The sequence below is a fragment of the Lithobates pipiens genome, unplaced genomic scaffold, assembly GCF_037356315.1.
Source record: "Lithobates pipiens isolate NorthernLeopardFrog02 unplaced genomic scaffold, aLitPip1_a1.2 Scaffold_19, whole genome shotgun sequence".
NCBI classification, from domain to species: Eukaryota; Metazoa; Chordata; class Amphibia; order Anura; family Ranidae; genus Lithobates; species Lithobates pipiens.
This window is the reverse complement of record NW_027507764.1, coordinates 420,349,890-420,367,723: the sequence shown is the minus strand read 5'-3', so window position 1 is coordinate 420,367,723 and position 17,834 is coordinate 420,349,890. Positions and strand designations below refer to the sequence as shown.

General features: G+C 43.4%; 1 protein-coding gene across 2 annotated transcripts in view; it reads right to left on the bottom strand.

The window, feature by feature from the left end:
• Nucleotides 1–17,834, bottom strand: part of MIB1 (MIB E3 ubiquitin protein ligase 1) — a 131,790-nt gene that overhangs the window by 10,403 nt on the left and 103,553 nt on the right. For both annotated transcript variants that reach the window (XM_077492557.1, XM_077492556.1), the window contains exons 15-18: nucleotides 15,984–16,145; nucleotides 8,608–8,789; nucleotides 7,983–8,175; nucleotides 2,269–2,347 (exon numbers count right to left, since the gene is read on the bottom strand). In XM_077492557.1, the coding sequence (XP_077348683.1) occupies nucleotides 2,269–2,347; nucleotides 7,983–8,175; nucleotides 8,608–8,789; nucleotides 15,984–16,145 (616 nt within the window). The remainder of the gene's footprint in view (nucleotides 1–2,268; nucleotides 2,348–7,982; nucleotides 8,176–8,607; nucleotides 8,790–15,983; nucleotides 16,146–17,834) is intronic.

Below are 17,834 nucleotides of genomic sequence, written 5' to 3'. Positions count from 1 at the left end.
ACTACACAGTTGTTAATAAAGCTAGAGGTCACCGATTGTACAATCAGACTAACATTTATGGAGAGCTTTTTTCAGACAAAAGAGGTGAAGCTGAACGTCATAGCAGCAATTAAATATACTGCAGCTTACCCATCCCTAAATGTGGTGACTGCATTTGTTTTTGTTTTTTTAAAGCTTTTCCCCTTAATTTTCAGCTTGTGATCCAGGCAATACGTGTCATATTTCAACAGACCATATTTTCCAGCAAAAGTGCCAGTTAAGACAAACCAATGAAAGCAGTGCTTACAATGGTTAGCTTTTTCTCATTTATGTTAAAATCTTTATCCTAATAAGAAAAAACTATTGCTAGAATAGCTGGAGTTCAGCCTTAATTTTTCATTTAATTAAAGGCCATTTAAATCTGCTAATGCATACAGCACTACCCTCGCTACATGTTGACAAAGCTGCTGTGCTCTTTCATAGAGTTCCACCATACAAGGACAGGAAGGGTATTACTGGCGTAAACACCAGGTGAAATGAAGGGCTCATGAACATAGGGCTTAAAAAAAACAACTTTTTTACAGGCGTTTGTTTTTTTAAGCCTGTAAAAGCACCTCTATGTTAGTCTAGTCATGCACACATAGGCAATTACAATGATATTAGAAGAGAAATGTTTACAAGCTGAAAAACACACACAAGCATGTTCAGGAGAGGAGCTTTTTAGCAGAAAAACCGCTTGGCGTGCCTAAACACATGTAAATGCAGCTAAACGCTAGGCGCATTTAGGCACCTTTGAGCGTGAAATGTATTCCAATGGTCAGAGTAAATTCATATTCTGGCCGATGAAATCTATCAACGTTCAATTGCACTAAACACATGTGCAATACGTGGCTTTATGCATGTTTTTGTTGTTGTAGCTTTTCTCCCAACAGAAGTTCTGGTGTTCAGAGGAGAAAATCAAAATCCTCGTCTGAGTACTAAAGGTGCCAAAAAATAATGGTGGCTGCAATAGATTACGTTTTTGTTTTGGGGTTTATATGTACTTTAATATGATCTCAAATCTACTGCTAAACATGCAATAGGGACAGACTACAGTGCATTATAAGGAGTGCATATTGTGATTTTTTTTTTTGTCTTTGTTTTTATATCAATTATAGCAGTATGTAACTTTTTTGATGCAACATTTAAATGTAAAGACAGTTTTTTTTTTTATCTTAATGCATTCTATGCATCAAAATAAAAATCCTCCTGTGTGCAGCAAAAAAAAAAAAATTTTTTTTTAAAGTGGTTGTAAACTCTTTACAGCTGCTCTGGATATCTCTTAAACCTGCACGGTTTAGGAGATATTCCTGTATTTGCATGTGCCAACGTCATGGGCACATGCGCACTTAAGCCAACTGAAGCAACGGCACGTACATGCCGTTGCTTCAGTTAGCCTGTGCCGTTCCTGGTGGCTCTCGCACGCATGTGCGGGAGTGACGCCATCGCGGCTCTGGCCAATCACAGCGCCGGAGCCGCAATACCCGGAAGTAAGTCACCAGGCAGATGTCGGCCTCCATAATGAGCTAGTATGCTCAGTCTTTATAATGCAGGTTTTTTTTGGATGGCCTAAAATAAGTTTACAACCACTTTAAGCAAAGAACAGGGAAGCCTTTCTGTTAATGTTTAAAAACGGCAGTCAGTCTTGAGCTTGCGTCTGTTGGAACACCTGTGATGTGATGAATATGTTAATAGCCTCTGCTGTACCTGCCCACAAGATACAGGACAGTCAATGTGGGGGCTTCCAGCAGAGTGGAAGAAGACTATCAATCACATATGCTGGAGCCTTCCTACAGGATGCTGGAGATAGTAACATGGGGGGGGGGTCATCCAGGGGAGAAATTAGCAAGGTAGTGGGGGGCTTCCTCACAGAGAATAACCAGAACTTGTGCAATGCAGGAACATGAGTGGCAAAAATAGAAGCCCTGCTGTGATATCCTTGCCACTCAGAAGAAAGAACTGGGAAATAACAGGTATTTGCCAGAACTGCATACAATGAAGGAAAGGTTAAAGATATAGCACAGGTAGAACAAATAGTATAATATGCAATGAGAACAAATAACATTTTGGGTAAAATGACACTTTAACACTTGCAGTGCCAGGGGCCACTAAAAGGCAAATTTGTGTACAATTCCTTGAGCTCGGCATTAATGATGTGTTTTGTCTGCAAATTCCTTATCACATTGTATTCTTTCAATCTGCAATTAAAGTTAGGAAACATGCAATATATAATGAGTTTATTAAGCTCACTTTCACAGGCACACATGTGTCCACATGGCTGGAAGAGAACGGCTGCTTTCTTGTCTGAACACACAACACATTCTTCAATCTGAAGACAAAGGAAACATGTAACAGTAAAATAACTAGTTGTTTAATACATAAAATATATTAAATAATTTTCAAGAGACAACTGTTGTGTGTAAAGGGTCTCAGTTCATTAAACTTCCACTGAAATCTTTTACACGTCACTTGTGAGTTAATATTTTTATCACTATTTGTACATTTAAGCAACTGTAATGGAAAAATGTCACTTATCTTTTGGGGTAGTTCTTTTCTTTGTATTCCTTATTTATAAGTTTTATCATCAAGATCAGATCAATAAACATACATAGCGATCAATCACAGAAGTAAAGCGTACACAGTACTGCATATTGCTAAGAGGTGAGATATTCCAGAATACAACATATAATCAATGTTCAGCCTATACGACATCATAAAGGCTTATCCAGTATATGTTTCAATCAGGGTGGATTTGATTTAAATCACTAGTAAAAAGGTTTGATTTAAATCAATTTGATTGAAATCAGAATTTTTAAAGCGCAACTGTCATCTCTGTCCCTCAGCGGCTTCTCTTCTGACCCGCTGTTGACTCACCGGCAGTCCCATTCACTTTAATGGAACAGCTGGTGATGTAGCAGATGAATAAACAAGATGAGCAGCAGGTAAGTGGATACCCGGTAACAGGTGCTGCCATGATGGATCTGAAATGACAGGTGCTCTCTAAATGTAAGGACTTTATCTTGCTGGTAGTAAGAATCTTTAATATTTGCAAACAAAATGAAGGTTTCCTATTTAGAATAGTAAGCTGTCAGGTTATTAAAACAGCGATAGAACCAATTCAATCATACAGCTTGTAGCGTACATAGATTTGCAAAACAATAGGATAAAGGAATATCCCTGAACTTTGTTTTATGTCATGGTTACTGTGAGATTGTGTGAATGCATCAATGCAGTGCATGTCATCTCGCAGAGCTTGGCTTTATTAAAAGAGTTTACCAAAAATTTAAATATTGCAGAATATACAGCCTCACGCTACATAACTAAGCTTCATTTCATGCTGAATAAACTAAATTATTAATGTATCTTAAATAGATTTTTACTCCAAAAGCATTTTACTAAAATAGATTTGATAAAAATCAAAAAAAAAAATCTATTTTAATAAAAAAAAAAAAAAATCGGATTTAGAAAAAAATAAATAAATCATTGACTTATATCCACCCTGGTTTCAATATATTAACATATAGCCAACTTTCAACATGAGTAACAACATATAGGTCTTCTAAGAAGTGAAACTAGCTATACCATGTACCTGTACATTATAGAAGAACTTTCCCTCACTATGCAGTCCAAGACTTGTCTAGTCCAGTCTAATAAACAATTGATAGGGGTTAGTTATCTTTCAATTATAAAAGTGATCTGGCCTATTAAAAAAAAAAAAAAAAAAAAAGCCTATTTCACAGTGTCCATTTCTGTAGCTTGTGTGTTTTTTATGCTAGGAGAAGTCCCCAAACATAGCACATTACTTGGAGGATATGTAGGTATAACAAAGTAACATTCCTTTTCCTTGTGCTCCCAGTTCTGAAATAATGATCTGCAGAGGACTGGCACCTCGGTTACATCAACTAAAAGAGGTGTCCTTCCTGGAAATCACTATTCAATCCGCTGGTGCTCAGTAAACTTGGTTCTGTGTAAACAATGTTCAATCTTTACAGAATACTGGTACACTGTTTACACAAAACCAAGTTTGCTGAGCACCAGAAGAATGAGGAAGGTCACCTGTTTGTAGGAATGGGTCCGTCGGCTGACAAACCCCGATTACAGCCAAAATGGTTCCCCAACAGGAAATCTTATTAAAGCTTTTTGGATATTTTAGCCTTGCACTAAAATGCCCAGGAAAACAATTTAAACTGTATGCAGGATATAGACACTGCACTAGTCATAATGGTGTAATATCTATATTCTTGCAAGTAAAATTATCCAGGTACCTACCTGAAGACAATACACTCACCGCCCACTTTATTAGGTACACCTTGCTAGTACAGGGTTGGACACCCCCTTTTGCCTTCAGAGCTGTCCTAATTCTTTTTGGCATAGATTCAACAAGGTGTTGGATACATTCCTCAAAGATTTTGGTCCATATTGACTGCATGGCATTTCGCAGTTGCTGCAGATTTGCACATCCATGATGTGAATCTCCCGTTCCACCGCATCCCACAGTTGCTTTATTCGATTGAGACCTGGTGACCATGGTGGCCTTTGGAGTACAGTGACCTCATTGTAATGTTCAAGAAACCAGGTTGAGATCATTTGAGCTTTGTGAGATGGTGCATTACCCTGCTTGAAGTAGCCATCAGAAGATGGGTACACTGTAGTCATAAAGGGATGGTCAGCAACAATACTCAGGTAGGCCGCAGGGTTTAAACAATGCTCAATTGGTACTAAGGGCCCAAGGTGTGCCAAGAAAATATCCCCCATACCATTACACCACTAGCCTGAACGGTTGATACAAGGCAGGATAGCTCCATGCTTTCATGTTGTTTACGCCAAATTCTGACCCTACCGTCTGAATGTTGCAGATGAAATCAAGACTTCACAGACCAGGCAGTTTTTCCAAGCTTCTATTGTCCAATTTTGATGAGACTATGCGATTGCCTCAGTTTCCTGTTCTTAGCTGTCAGTAGTGGCACCCGGTGTCTTCTGCAGCTCTAGCCCATCTGCTTCAAGTTTCAATGTGTTTTACATTCAGAGATGGCATTCTGCATACCTTGGTTGTAACGAGTGGTTATTTGAGTTACTGTTGCCTTTCTTGTATCTGGAACCAGTCTTCCCATTCTCCTCTGACTTTGACAAGGCATTTTTGTCCACACAACTGCTGCTCACTGGATATTTACTATTTTTTCAGACTATTCTCTGTAAACCCTAGAGATGGCCGTGCAGGAAAATCTCACAAGAGGAGCAGTTCTTGAGATGCACAGACCAGTCCATCTGGCACCAACAACCAAGCCACATTCAGAAGCACCTAAATCTTTTTTCCTCATTCTGATGCAAGGTTTGAACTTCAGCGAGTCGACTTCAACATGTCTAGATACCTAAATGCATTGAGCTGCTGCCACGTGATTGACCGATTAGCAAATTGTGTTACCAGGCAATTGAACAGGTGTACCTAATAAAGTGGCCAGTGAGAGTGTGTGTGTGTGTGTGTGTGTGTGTGTGTGTGTGTGTGTGTGTGTGTGTGTGTGTGTGTGTGTGTGTGTGTGTGTGTGTGTGTGTGTGTACACACACAGTATCTCACAAGCCTCACATTTTTGTAAATATTTGATTATAGCTGACAACACTGAAGAAATGACACTTTGCTACAATTTATAGTAGTGAGTGTACAGCTGGTATAACAGTGTAAATTTGCTATCCCCTCAAAATAACTCACACAGCCATTAACCACTAGATGACCAGCCACCGCAGTTATACTCGCCTGGGCAAATGGCCGTAGGTATGTCGGCTGTTTTAAGACCACTAGGGGGGAGCGCTCGCTGCCGGAGGCACAACTACGGAGCTGGCGCTGACCGGACGGAGGTCTGTCAGTGTAAACAGACAGATCTCCGTTCTGTCAGGGGTGAGGAGAGCGATCTGTTCATACCAAGTGGCTATTTTTAGCTCTGATGGCTTTATAAATGTCAATGGTCACACAAAAAAGTGTCAAAAGTGACTGATCTATCCCCACAATGTTGCAGTCCCAATAAAAATTGCAGAACGCCGTCATTACTAGTAAAAAAAAAATTGAATTTTTTTAACCAAAAATATGTAGGATACATATCGGCCTAAACTGAGGAAGAAAATAGTTTTATCAAAATTGTCACACTTTTTTGTTTATAGCGAAAAAAAATAAAAAACACAAAGGTGATCAAATACCACCAAAATAAAGTTGTGGGAAAAAAAAGGACATCGATTTGGTTTGGGTACAACTTTGCACGACCGCGCAATTGTCAGTTAAAGAGGGGCAGTGCCGTATCACAAAAAATGGTCTGGCAAATCCCTCCGGGGCTGAAGTGGTTAATGTCTAAACTGCTGGCAACAAAAGGGAGTACAACTCTAAATGAAAATGTCCAAAATTGGGCCCAATTAGCCATTTTTCCTCCCCGGTGTCATGTGACTCAGTGTTTCAAGGTCTCAGGTGGGAATGGGGAGCAGGTGTGTTAAATTTGGTGTTATCACTCTCACTCACTCATACTGGTTACTGGACGTTCAACATGGCAACCCATGGCAAAGAACTCTCTGAGGATCAGAAAAAAAAGAATTGTTGCTCTAAATAAAGATGGCCTAGGCTATAAACAATATTGCCAAGACCCTGAAACTGAGCTGCAGCACACTGGCCAAGACCATACAGAGGTTTAACAGGACAGGTTCCACTCAGAACAGGCCATGGTCGACCAAAGAAGTTAAGTAGACGTGCTCAGCGTCATATCCAGAGGTTGTCTGTGGGAAAGAGATGTATGTGTGCTGCCAGCATTGCTGCAGAGGTTGAAGGGGTGGGGGGTCAGCCTGTCAGTGCTCAAATCATATGCCACACACTGCATCAAATTGTCATCCTGGAAGGAAGCCTCTTCTATAGATGATGCACAAGAAAGCCTGCAAACAGTTTGCTAAAGACAAGCAGACTAAGGACATGGATTACTGGAACCACGTCCTGTGGTCTGATGAGAACAAGCTAAACGTATTTGGTTCAGATGGTGTCAAATGCGTGTGGTGGCAACTATGTGAGGAGTACAAAGTCAAGTGTGTCTTGTCTACAGTCAAGCATGGTGGTGGGAGTGTCATGGTCTGGGGCTGCATGAGTGCTGCTGGCACCAGGGAGCTACAGTTCATTGAGGGAACCATGAATGCCAACATGTACTGTGACATACTGAAGCAGAGCATGATCCCCCTCCCTTCAGAGACTGGGCCACAGGGCAGTATTCCAACATGATAACCACACCAAACACAACTCCAAGGTGACCACTGCCTTGCTAAAGAAGCTGAGGGTAAAGGTGATGGACTGGCCAAGCATGTCTCCAGACCTAAACCCTATTGAGCATCTGTGGGGCATCCTCAAACGGAAGGTGGAGGGGCGCAAGGTCTCTAACATCTACCAGCTCCATGATGTTGTCATGAAGGAGTGGAAGAGAACTCCAGTGGCAACCTGTGAAGCTCTGGTGAACTCCATGCCCAAGAGATTTAAGGCAGTGCTAGAAAATAATGGTGGCCACAAAAAATATTGACACTTTGGGCTCAATTTGTACATTTTCACTTAGGGGTGTACTCACTTTTGTTGCCAGTGGTTTAGACATTAATAGCTGTGGTATTGAGCTATTTTGAGGGGACAGCAAATTTACACTGTTATACAAGCTGTACACTCACGATTTTACATTGTAGAAAAGTGTCATTTCTTTAGTGCCGTCACATGAAAAGATAATAGAATATTTACAAAAAAGTGAGGGGTGTACTCACTTTTGTGAGATACTGTGTATGTGCACATTATATATATATATATATATATATATATATATATACACACACACACACACACACACACACACCTATGTTTTTTTTTTTTTTTTAACAGACTGGTCACAACATTTGTATTTGAAAAAACATATATTTAAGAATGTGTTTCCATTTAGAATAATAAATACAAAATAAATATCAGTTACCTTTGTTCTAGACTGTACTTGCTCTTTGCATACAAGACATTTTTTTACCCGTGGGGAGCATAAAGAGCAGGTTGCAATATGCCCACAAGGACCAAAAAGTGTATCTCTCTTCATGTCGGAACACACCATGCACTCCTCTAGAGTTTCAGAATCATTGTTAATCATAGATGGGCTGTGAGATCCAACTTGACCACTAAAAACAGAAAGTAAGATGCTAGAAGGGTTGAAATGAAACCTACCATCTTCTGAACTAACATGCCCAACACTACTCAGTAAAAGTGAAGCAACTAACACAAGTCACTAACTTGTGTCACTGGGCAGGTGGAATAGTGTTGATGCTTCCCACTCCTGACCAATAACATTAAATGAAAACGAGTATTGCCTATAGGATAAGTGTACATTTAAGTACATTGCATCCCTGAAACTACCCAATAGTATAATTGGCAAACTTGAAAAAGAAAAAAGTATGAATGTTCACTTTTAAATAGATTTGTGACTATTTTCTTAAAGTGGTATTTTGTATGTTTCTATGGGTACAGAGATAATACTGCTCTTTAACACCTTTGCTTCTCTCACAGTGCTAAATGGTAATGATATACATTCATAACCTGGCATCAATCCATACCTAGATTTTTCCTTGTGGCATTTAGCCAGGGCTTTGCACAGGCTGGGGTCTGGACAAAGGTCAAGCGGAGACTGGCCTTTTTTGTTACGTATGGCAAGATCGGCTCCATTTGCTGCCAGAAAGCAAGCAATAGAGGCAGCACTTTTCTTCTCAGCCCCTTGAGTTCCAAGACCCATAATAAGCTGGTAAATAAAATAAAAAGTTTGGATTAGCATTATAGAATGACATAATATAACATTTAAATAAGCCTATGTAAAACAAGAAAAGCAATATATTACATACTGTACGTTATCAAAACATGTCCATTGGGAAGGCTGAAATATGTCTTTTGAGGGGTTAATGCACATACACTTGGTAGTGTTGGCTGAGGGATTGATGCACATAAGCCACATATGCTAGGTGCTGGGAAGTTAAATCATGTTAGGTGATGCTGTAGAATTGGGGTACATGAGCTGGGAGTTGGGTGCTTAATGACTTCAATACAGGGCACATCCCTCCTTCCTGCCCAGGACAATTTTATTCCCACAAATAGAACTTTTTTTAAAACAAACTAAAAAAAAAACGATGTTTTTTGAAAAAAACGTTTTTCTTTGTTATAAAATTTTGTTTTCTCCTTCACTGATGGGCACCAATGAGGCTGCACTGATATATGGAATTGATGGGCACTGATAGGCTACACCGATATGCAGCACTGATAGGTGGCACCGATGAGGAGCAGACGGGGCATTACCGATTGGACTGATTGGCACTGACAGTCATTACTGATGGGCGCTGATTGGCACATTTATGGGCACTGACAGGCGTTACTGATGGGACAAGGACTGGCAGCTGATGGGCACCTATCATGGGGGGGCTGCTCTGGTAATCAATTTGCCGATTATCAGCGCAGACCTGGGGGTCCCCATGGGATTCCCTTCATTTACAGGGTTTTTCCCACTTCCTGTTTTGACTATGGAACAGGAAATGAGTGGAAATCTACTCAATGGGACACAGACTGCAAAAAATAAACTGATGGGGGTTATGACCCTCTTTTTTTTAACCCATAGATGGTCTTTAAAGTGGTATTAAACCTAAAACCAAAAATGTAATATATTGCAGCTTAACAATTATCGTATGTGGTGGCTGCTTTTTTCCCCTCCGTTTTGGCCTGGTGATCTGGCAAGCGATTCTCTCTCCCCCCCCCCCCCCATATATTAAAGAGCCCCCAATCTGGATATAGGAGTAAAGGAGCACCTTTAGACAGCAGCATAGTCAGTCTGGGTAGAGAAGAGTGTTATATGTACTAGCAGATTAAGATACACAAAATTCCAGCTAAGGCTTTATAAGCAGTCACAGAAAATTTTTTTTTCTTTTGGAATAGAGACTTACTGGCAGGATCACCAGATGAAGAAGCAAGCAAGCTTAAAGAAGAAAACTAATGCAGACATTATTTCTAAGAAATGGGTTTGGGTTTAATACCACTTTAAGGGTTAACACAAATGCACTAAGAACAAGGGTTAATATACATGCACTGGCGCTTGAGTGTTAAAGTGAATGTCAATCAAAATATAACTAAGGCTAAACCTACTCCCACCTCCATTCTAAGACTATTCTATCTACCCTGTGTAAGAAATAATGTTTATACTTGCCTATCCTAACGCTGCTCGGGTCACATGATCCCTCCAGAGGCGGCTTCAGTGAAGAGGAGAGATCACCAACAGCTGCAAATGCCTGTGCGGCAATGTCAGCTTTCCCTCCTCCAAACTAAAGCCAATGCTGGGACCTCATCATGTGACTTCAGAACAGTTAAGTCTAAGCATCTTTTCTTTCATAGGATAGATAGAATCGTCGTAGAATGAGGGTGGAAGTAGGTTTAGCCTTAGTTCGATTTTGACCGAACTTCCATTGTAAGGAATAACACATGAGCTGGAACTGGTTGCTAAAGGGTTAAATCTTATGTACAGAAGCCACTGAAAGGTTAATATATATAGTAGGTATAGAAAAGAATCATACGCTTTAAAATAATCGCATTTTGTTGCTTTGCAGCCTGAAATGAAGACAGACACCATTTTTGTTTTATCCAGCTGTATTTACTAGGGCAACGTATCCAAGTGAAAGTTATAACAATAATGTCAGGAAAAACAAAAAAGGACATCCACCTTTTTCTCCTTGCTGTTCGCTTTAAGTCCTTGTCATGTTGGAAAGTAAACCTTCCCATTGACAACTTTCTGACAGAGGGCAAGATTTAGCACGGAAAAAATAGGATTTTTTGTACTCACCATAAAATTATTTTCTCTGTAATTCACCGACCGACACAGCTCCTCTCTAACAAAATGGGTTGTCAGCCCTATCACTGGAGATTATTAGGCAAAGTTGTAATACAACACTCCAAAACTTTTCGTTCTGCCCAGGGAGCGGTCCCTAGGCTACAACCCCCACAGCCTGCCCTAGCAGACTCAGTACGTCAACAAGCAGTATAACGTAAAGCGAAAAAGGAGGGGCGGGTGCTGTGTCGGTCGGTGAATTACAGAGAAAAGGATTTTATGGTGAGTACAAAAAAATCCTATTTTCTCTTATATTCACCGCTCCTCTAACAAAATGGGACGTCCCCAAGCAGTGCCAAACGAGGGGCGGGAAAACAGCATAAAACTTCATCCCCCATGGCAAGTGGGAACTAGTGAACTAAACCCACAAAAAAACAGCAGTGTGTAGAAAAAACACCACCATATAACCGGGTATCCTCAACAGGAGTGATCCCCAAGACCGCAACCAATTGCGGAAGTAATGCAACAGTGCATTAACATAACAGTACTGTGTTTTCACCGAAAAACCAGGAAAGAATAAAGGTTGCATATTTAATTGCAACTACATGGCCAAAACAGGCATCCGCCGATGCACTGACGTCTACCTTGTAGAACTTGGTAAACGTATGGGCAGACGACCAGGTCGCCGCCTTACAAACCTGAGCGACCGATGCTTGGTGTCGAAAGGCCCAAGACGTTCCGATTGCCCTCGTAGAGTGGGCCGTGACCGGAAAGCGGGGCACCTGCCCCTTCAAGGCGTAGGCTTGTACTAAAATCTGTCTGATCCACCTGGAAATGGTGGCTGACGAGACCGCCATGCCCTTCTTTGGACCAGCCACCGAAACAAACAGTGAGTCTGACTTCCGAAAGGGAGCCGTGGCAGCCAAATACACCTTCAGGACATTAAACACGTCCAGAGCGTGATGGGCCACCTCCTTGGGGTGCTTCGGCTTAGGACACAGTGATGGTAATACAATGTTCTCATTGATATGAAAAGCCGAGACCACCTTCGGTAGAAAAGATGGTTGCGGATGCAACGCCATCTTATCCCTGTGGATGACCAGATAAGGCGACTTGCAAGACAAGGCCGCCCATTCCGAAACCCTCCTGGCCAATGTGATGGCCACTAGAAAGACCACTTTCTGGGAAAGAGTCAACAGGGGAATCTCCCTGATATTTTCAAACTGCGGTTTTTGAAGCGTGGACAACACCAGGTTAAAATCCCATGGGGATAACGGTGGGTGCACCGGAGGGACTACATGTCATACCCCCTGAACGAAGGTACCCACTAAGGTGTGCGATGTCAGGGGTTGTCAAAAAAAGACAGCCAAGGCTGAGATTTGCCCCTTGATGGTGCTCAATGCCTGGTCTACTCCTTGCTGGAGAAACAGCAGGATCCTTGCTATGGAAAAGGAACACGGATGCCATCCTTTCTTCGCACACGTGGAGATGTAAGCCTTCCAGGTACGATGGTATAGCTTCTGAAGGAGGTTTCCGTGCCCTCAACATAGTTGGAATCACCGAGTCCGACAGGCCCCGGTTCCTCAACACATGGCTCTCAACAGCCATGCCGTTAAAGCCAGCGATGGTAAAGCAGGATGGAAAATTGGACCTTGAGATAGGAGGTCTTCTCGCAACGGCAGTCGCCAGGGAGAGTCTGCCATCAGACGCACCAGATCTGTGTACCAGGGACGCTAAGGCCAATCTGGGGCAACCAGTATTACTGGCATCCCCTCGGCTTCCACTCTGCGAAGCAGACGTGGCAACAGTTTCAGCGGAGGAAATACGTAGATCAGCTGGTACTGATCCCACGGAGCTACCAGGGCGTCTGACGCATCTGCCCACAGATCTCTTGCCCTGGACACGAATCTTGTCACCTTCCGATTGAGACGGGAGGCCAGTAGATCCACATCTGGTGTGCCCCACTTCAGGCACAGCAGCCTGAATGTCTCCGGATGCAATGCCCATTCTCCTGGGTCCAGCCTCTGTCGACTCCGCCTGCAAGTTTTCCACTCCCGGGATGTAAATGGCCGACAGGGCCGGTACGTGACGCTCTGCCCACCGAAGTATGTGAGCGACCGCCCGAGCAGCGGCTGAGCTTTTTGTTCCCCCTTGGCGATTTATGTATGCCACAGCCGTGGCGTTGTCTGACTGTATCCTGATCGGACGCCTTTGAAGCCTCACCGACCATGTGTGGAGACACAGCCTGATCGCTCTCAGTTCGAGCAGATTGATCAGCAACTCTGACTCTTTCATCGACCAGGGGCCCTGAGCTGATTGATCCCCCATCACTCCACCCCAGCCGGATAGACTGGCGTCCATAGTGATCACCGTCCATTTCAGAGGAAGGAACGATTTTCCGGACTGAATCACCGGGGACCTCAACCACCAGATCAGAGAGTCCCTGACTGGTTGGCTCACCTGGATCTGTCGATCTAGGGACAGCTGAGACTTGTCCCATTTTAACAAGATCTCCTTCTGCAGTACTCTGGTGTGGAACTGGGCGTAAAGGGTACTGCCTCGAAGCCATGAGTCCCAGTATCTGCAACCCCCCCCCGAAAGGTGCCAATTGTGGCACCGGAGGGGGGGAGGGATCAGATGAGCGTAACTTCCACTTCAGGGTAGAGGTCTGCTTTAAGGCCTTGCACTAGTTGGTCTGCTAGTTGCACACAGACAGGGGAGGCCTGTTGCTCTCCCAATTCGCGGTGCAAACGTTTTGCCCACTCAGTCAGTGTCTGCGACACAAGTGCGGATGCCAGTACAGGTCGCACGGCTCACCCCACAACCTTAAACAAGGAACAAGCCACCGCCTCGGCCTTTCTGTCTGTGGGATCCTTGAATGCAGGAGTCCCCTCAACTGGGATCGTGGTTACTTTATTTAACCTGGATACTGGGGGGTCCACGACCGGAGGAACCGACCATTTTTTGAGAAGGCTTTCCTCAAAGGGGTAAGGCATCGCCATGTATTTGGGGACCGTAAAGGTCCGTTGCGGGCAACCCCATACCTTGTAAATGAACTTGTCAAAATAAGTCAGATACGGGAATACCTTAAGTGAACGCGCTGCCTTGATCTGATGCACGTGTCCAGATTCACAGGAAAAGCCTCCCAGCGCTCTGTGATGACAAAACAGGAAGCTGAGGGCACAGGAGCTGCTGCTAGAGCACAAAAATGCGGTCCGGCTACAAGAAAATGGCCGCCAGTGTCCTAATAGAGAATCACTAGGAAAATGGCCGCTTGAAGCCCAGAAGCATGTTTGACCCTTGCCCACACTTAAAATGGCTGCCGGCCAGCGCCATGAGAGGCATAGAGAAAACATGTGGCAGACACAGCGCCACACCAACACAGGGGCAAACCTCACAGGCATCCATCGTGACTAAGCTTCAGGACCCAGGCACCACAGTACAGCTAAACTCCCAGGTGAGAGCCCAGGGCACACACCGCTCAGTATCACAGCCCCCCCCCCCCCCCCACAGCAGGAGAGGAGTTAGGGACAGGGAAGAGAAGGGGGGGTGAGGGGGCCCCCGAATCGACCTCCCAGGGAATGCCCAGCTGATCCACCCTGCCGAGATAGGGAGAGCTGTACTTACCAGTCCTGAAGAGCTGGGAGACATTCCATGGTAGTCAACTCCTGATCAGTGCAGGGAAGACTACTGGCCCGGCATATTGTGACGCAGACATCAGTAGCCCGGTCATATGTATGCCCTGGAGCATAAAAGCTCACCAACCACCTCTGGAGCTGAGGTATGTTGTGGCCTGCTGAGCCGTAGCTGCGACCTGCACACGCTCGATGACTGAGGAGACTACAAGGATAAGTGAACCAGCCTATCACCTAGCTGGCCGTTGATAGAAGATCACAGGATCATTCATCTTGTGCAAAAAGCAAAGCTTTTGCATAAAAAAACACGGACCTATGGGCCGCAGGGTTCCTAGGTGCATCTCTTTCACTAGGCAAAATAAAACGGAGTCTGCTAGGGCAGGCTGTGGGGGTTGTAGCCTAGGGACCGCCCCCTGGGCGGAACTAAAAGTTCTGAAGTGTTGTATTACAACTTTGCCTAGTAATCTCCAGTGATAGGGCTGACAACTCATTTTGTTACAGAGAGGAGCTGTGTCGGTCGGTGAATGCAAGAGAAAAGGTGAACGTCCTTGCATGGCATAGTCAGAGCTCAGACTTAAACCACACTGAAAATCTGTGGAATGACTAGGTCCACAAAACGGTGACCATCAAATTTAACAGAACTTGAGAAGTTCGACAAAGAAGAGTGGGAAAATACTGCAAAGTCTACATGTGCAAAGTTAGTAGAGACACTTCCCAACAGAATAGATTTTCTGCAGATTTTTGTCTTCAGATTTACCAAAACCTTGTAGTGCAAGGGCCTGCCTGATTAAGATTTGACCTCATATTATATGGTTTTGGTAAATCTGAAGACAAAAATCTGCAGAAAATCTAATAGTGTGTATGGGGTCTAAAGGCTGTAATTAAAGCAAAATGTGGTCCAACAAAATACTGACATATGGGGGTGATACTTTTTCCAACTCAGTGATACTGTTTTTGAATTCTCTTGCTTTTTTCTGACATGTTGACGTTGTATCTTTCACTTGGATGTTATAAATCACATTAGTACATACAGCTGGATAAAACAAAAACTGTCTGCCATCATTTCAGGCTGCAAAGCAACATAATGTCATTATTTTAAAGGGGGCGATTATTTTCTATATCCACTTTATATACTGCTGACTGGCCACTGAGCAATAATGCACATGCTCTTGAAGCTGATCACTAAGGTAAAAGCGAATCTATACTGCAGATAGGTCAACCCACAATTTCATCAAATAAAATTGATAGTATGTCAAGGGTAAATAAATAAACATATAACATATTCCATGTACGTTATGCAAGCTGAAAAAAAAAAGTATATATATCAATCATTAAATACAAAAAACCTCCAGTGTTCATTGCCTGCTAACACATCTCACAAAATGAATTCACTTGCAAGAAAAAGTGAATTCACTTGCCACTCAACTTAAACTTCATTCACAGAACACCTAAACAGATAAAAAACACAAAAAAAAAACAAAAAAAAAAAAACACTTACAGTGTTCTTTGAGGGTTCCCATGTAGTGTCAACTTTGCCAACATCCTGCATGTCTTGAAGCTGACGCAGTTGAGACAAAGTATGGTGTCGAAGGGCTTCATGCAGCGGTGTATCACCATCCTTATCTTGGATATCCAGTTTTGCTTCAGCACGCACCAACAACTACAGTGGGGAAAAAAAGGTGGTATTTTTTACTCACAGTAAAATCTTTTAATGGGAGTCCATTGAAGGACACAGAAAGTCTGAGTTTTTTTTTATTTATTTAAATTGTATGTACACCCGGAAAATGAACTTCTCTTATTTGCTCATTTTGATCCGTTAGAACACTTTTAATGGTATTTATATCTGTACAAGTGCAAAAAAGGGTTTTACAGAGTATATATATTCGGTTTTCTTTTTTGTCAATTGAGGAACCCAGGAAATCTTTAACATTCAGGATATCCAAAAGCAGCCCAACTGAGGTTTGGGCAACAGAGCAAACAAAAACAAAAACAAAAAACAAAAACACAAAAGGGCGACTGTTTGCAGCTCAGAAATCTTATGAACGACCTTATACCCAAAGCTGGCATCAGATAAGGCTGACAGATCCACCTTGTAAAATTTACGAGAACATGCGGACAGAAGACCAGGTGGCAGCCTTGAAAATGTGAGAAATATTACCTTTATGCAGAAAAGCCCAACACCAGCTTATCCCTATGCAATACCAGCTCATCACTTTGCAATATCCTTGCAGGATTAAGACCACCAATAAGACATAACTTGTAGAGGTGATGGCTACAAGAAAAACCACCTTGTGGATAGATCAGAGAGGAATGTCTTTACAGGGTTCAAACCGCAGTCTCTGAAGCCCACTGAGAACTAGATTCAGATCCAACAGAGCCACAAGGGAAAGCGCAAAATGGGAGAACCCCTCTACAAAGGTCTTAAAGAGCAAGAGGCCAACAATATCTGAATCAGAAGAGAGCGAGCAGAAAACTCTGACGCTTGATGCAGATGGGGACATGCAAGTATGCATCCTCGATGTCCAGGGAAGCCAGAAAATCCCCCTGATGGAGTGCAGCGACCACTGAGCGAACCGATTCCATCCTGAACCTTTGTACTTTCACAAAGCTGTTGAGGTCCAGGACAGGGCAGACCCCTTCCTTCTTTGGGACTACAGATTGGAGTAGAACCCCTGAAACCTTTCTGGTGTCGGCTCACCCCGCGCAGCAGCAGGTCCTGTACTGCCCTGAACAGGGCCTCCGGACGAGCCGGAAGAAGGTTGGAAGGAAGAAATATGTTTGGCAGACAAGAAAGAAAGTCTATCTTGTACCCTGGGGAAACTAGATCGCAGACTCACTGGTCGGAAAGCAGGGAGGTCCACCGAGCTGCAAACTCACGAAGGCGACCCCCCACCCGAGAGTCGGGCAGGGGCAAACCTTCATGCGGTAACAGATTTGCTCACAGGCTTGTTTGGCTAGGGAAACCAAGGATGCTTTTGTCCCTTCAGCAGGTACCTTGTTGGACTGGGAACGCTTATCTGCCGAACTGGGCAGACAAAAAAAAAATCAGATTCTGAGCGGAAAAGGAGGGCTCCTTCCCTTTTCTGGACTGTGGGAGCAACTTACTCTTACTCCCAGTAACATTCTTAATAATGTCATCCAGCGAGGCTCCAAATAGCCTCTCTCCCTGGAAGGGCAAGTCCGCCAGTGCTTTCTTAGATGCTTGGTCCGCAGACCAGCATTTCAGCCAAATTAGGCGACGTGGCACTACTGCTGATACTGAGGCTTTAGAGAGCAAGGGGGCCATATCTAAGGCCGCAGCACATACTTAAGGCCCTGCACCAACTGGTCTGCCAGCTCCACACAGATC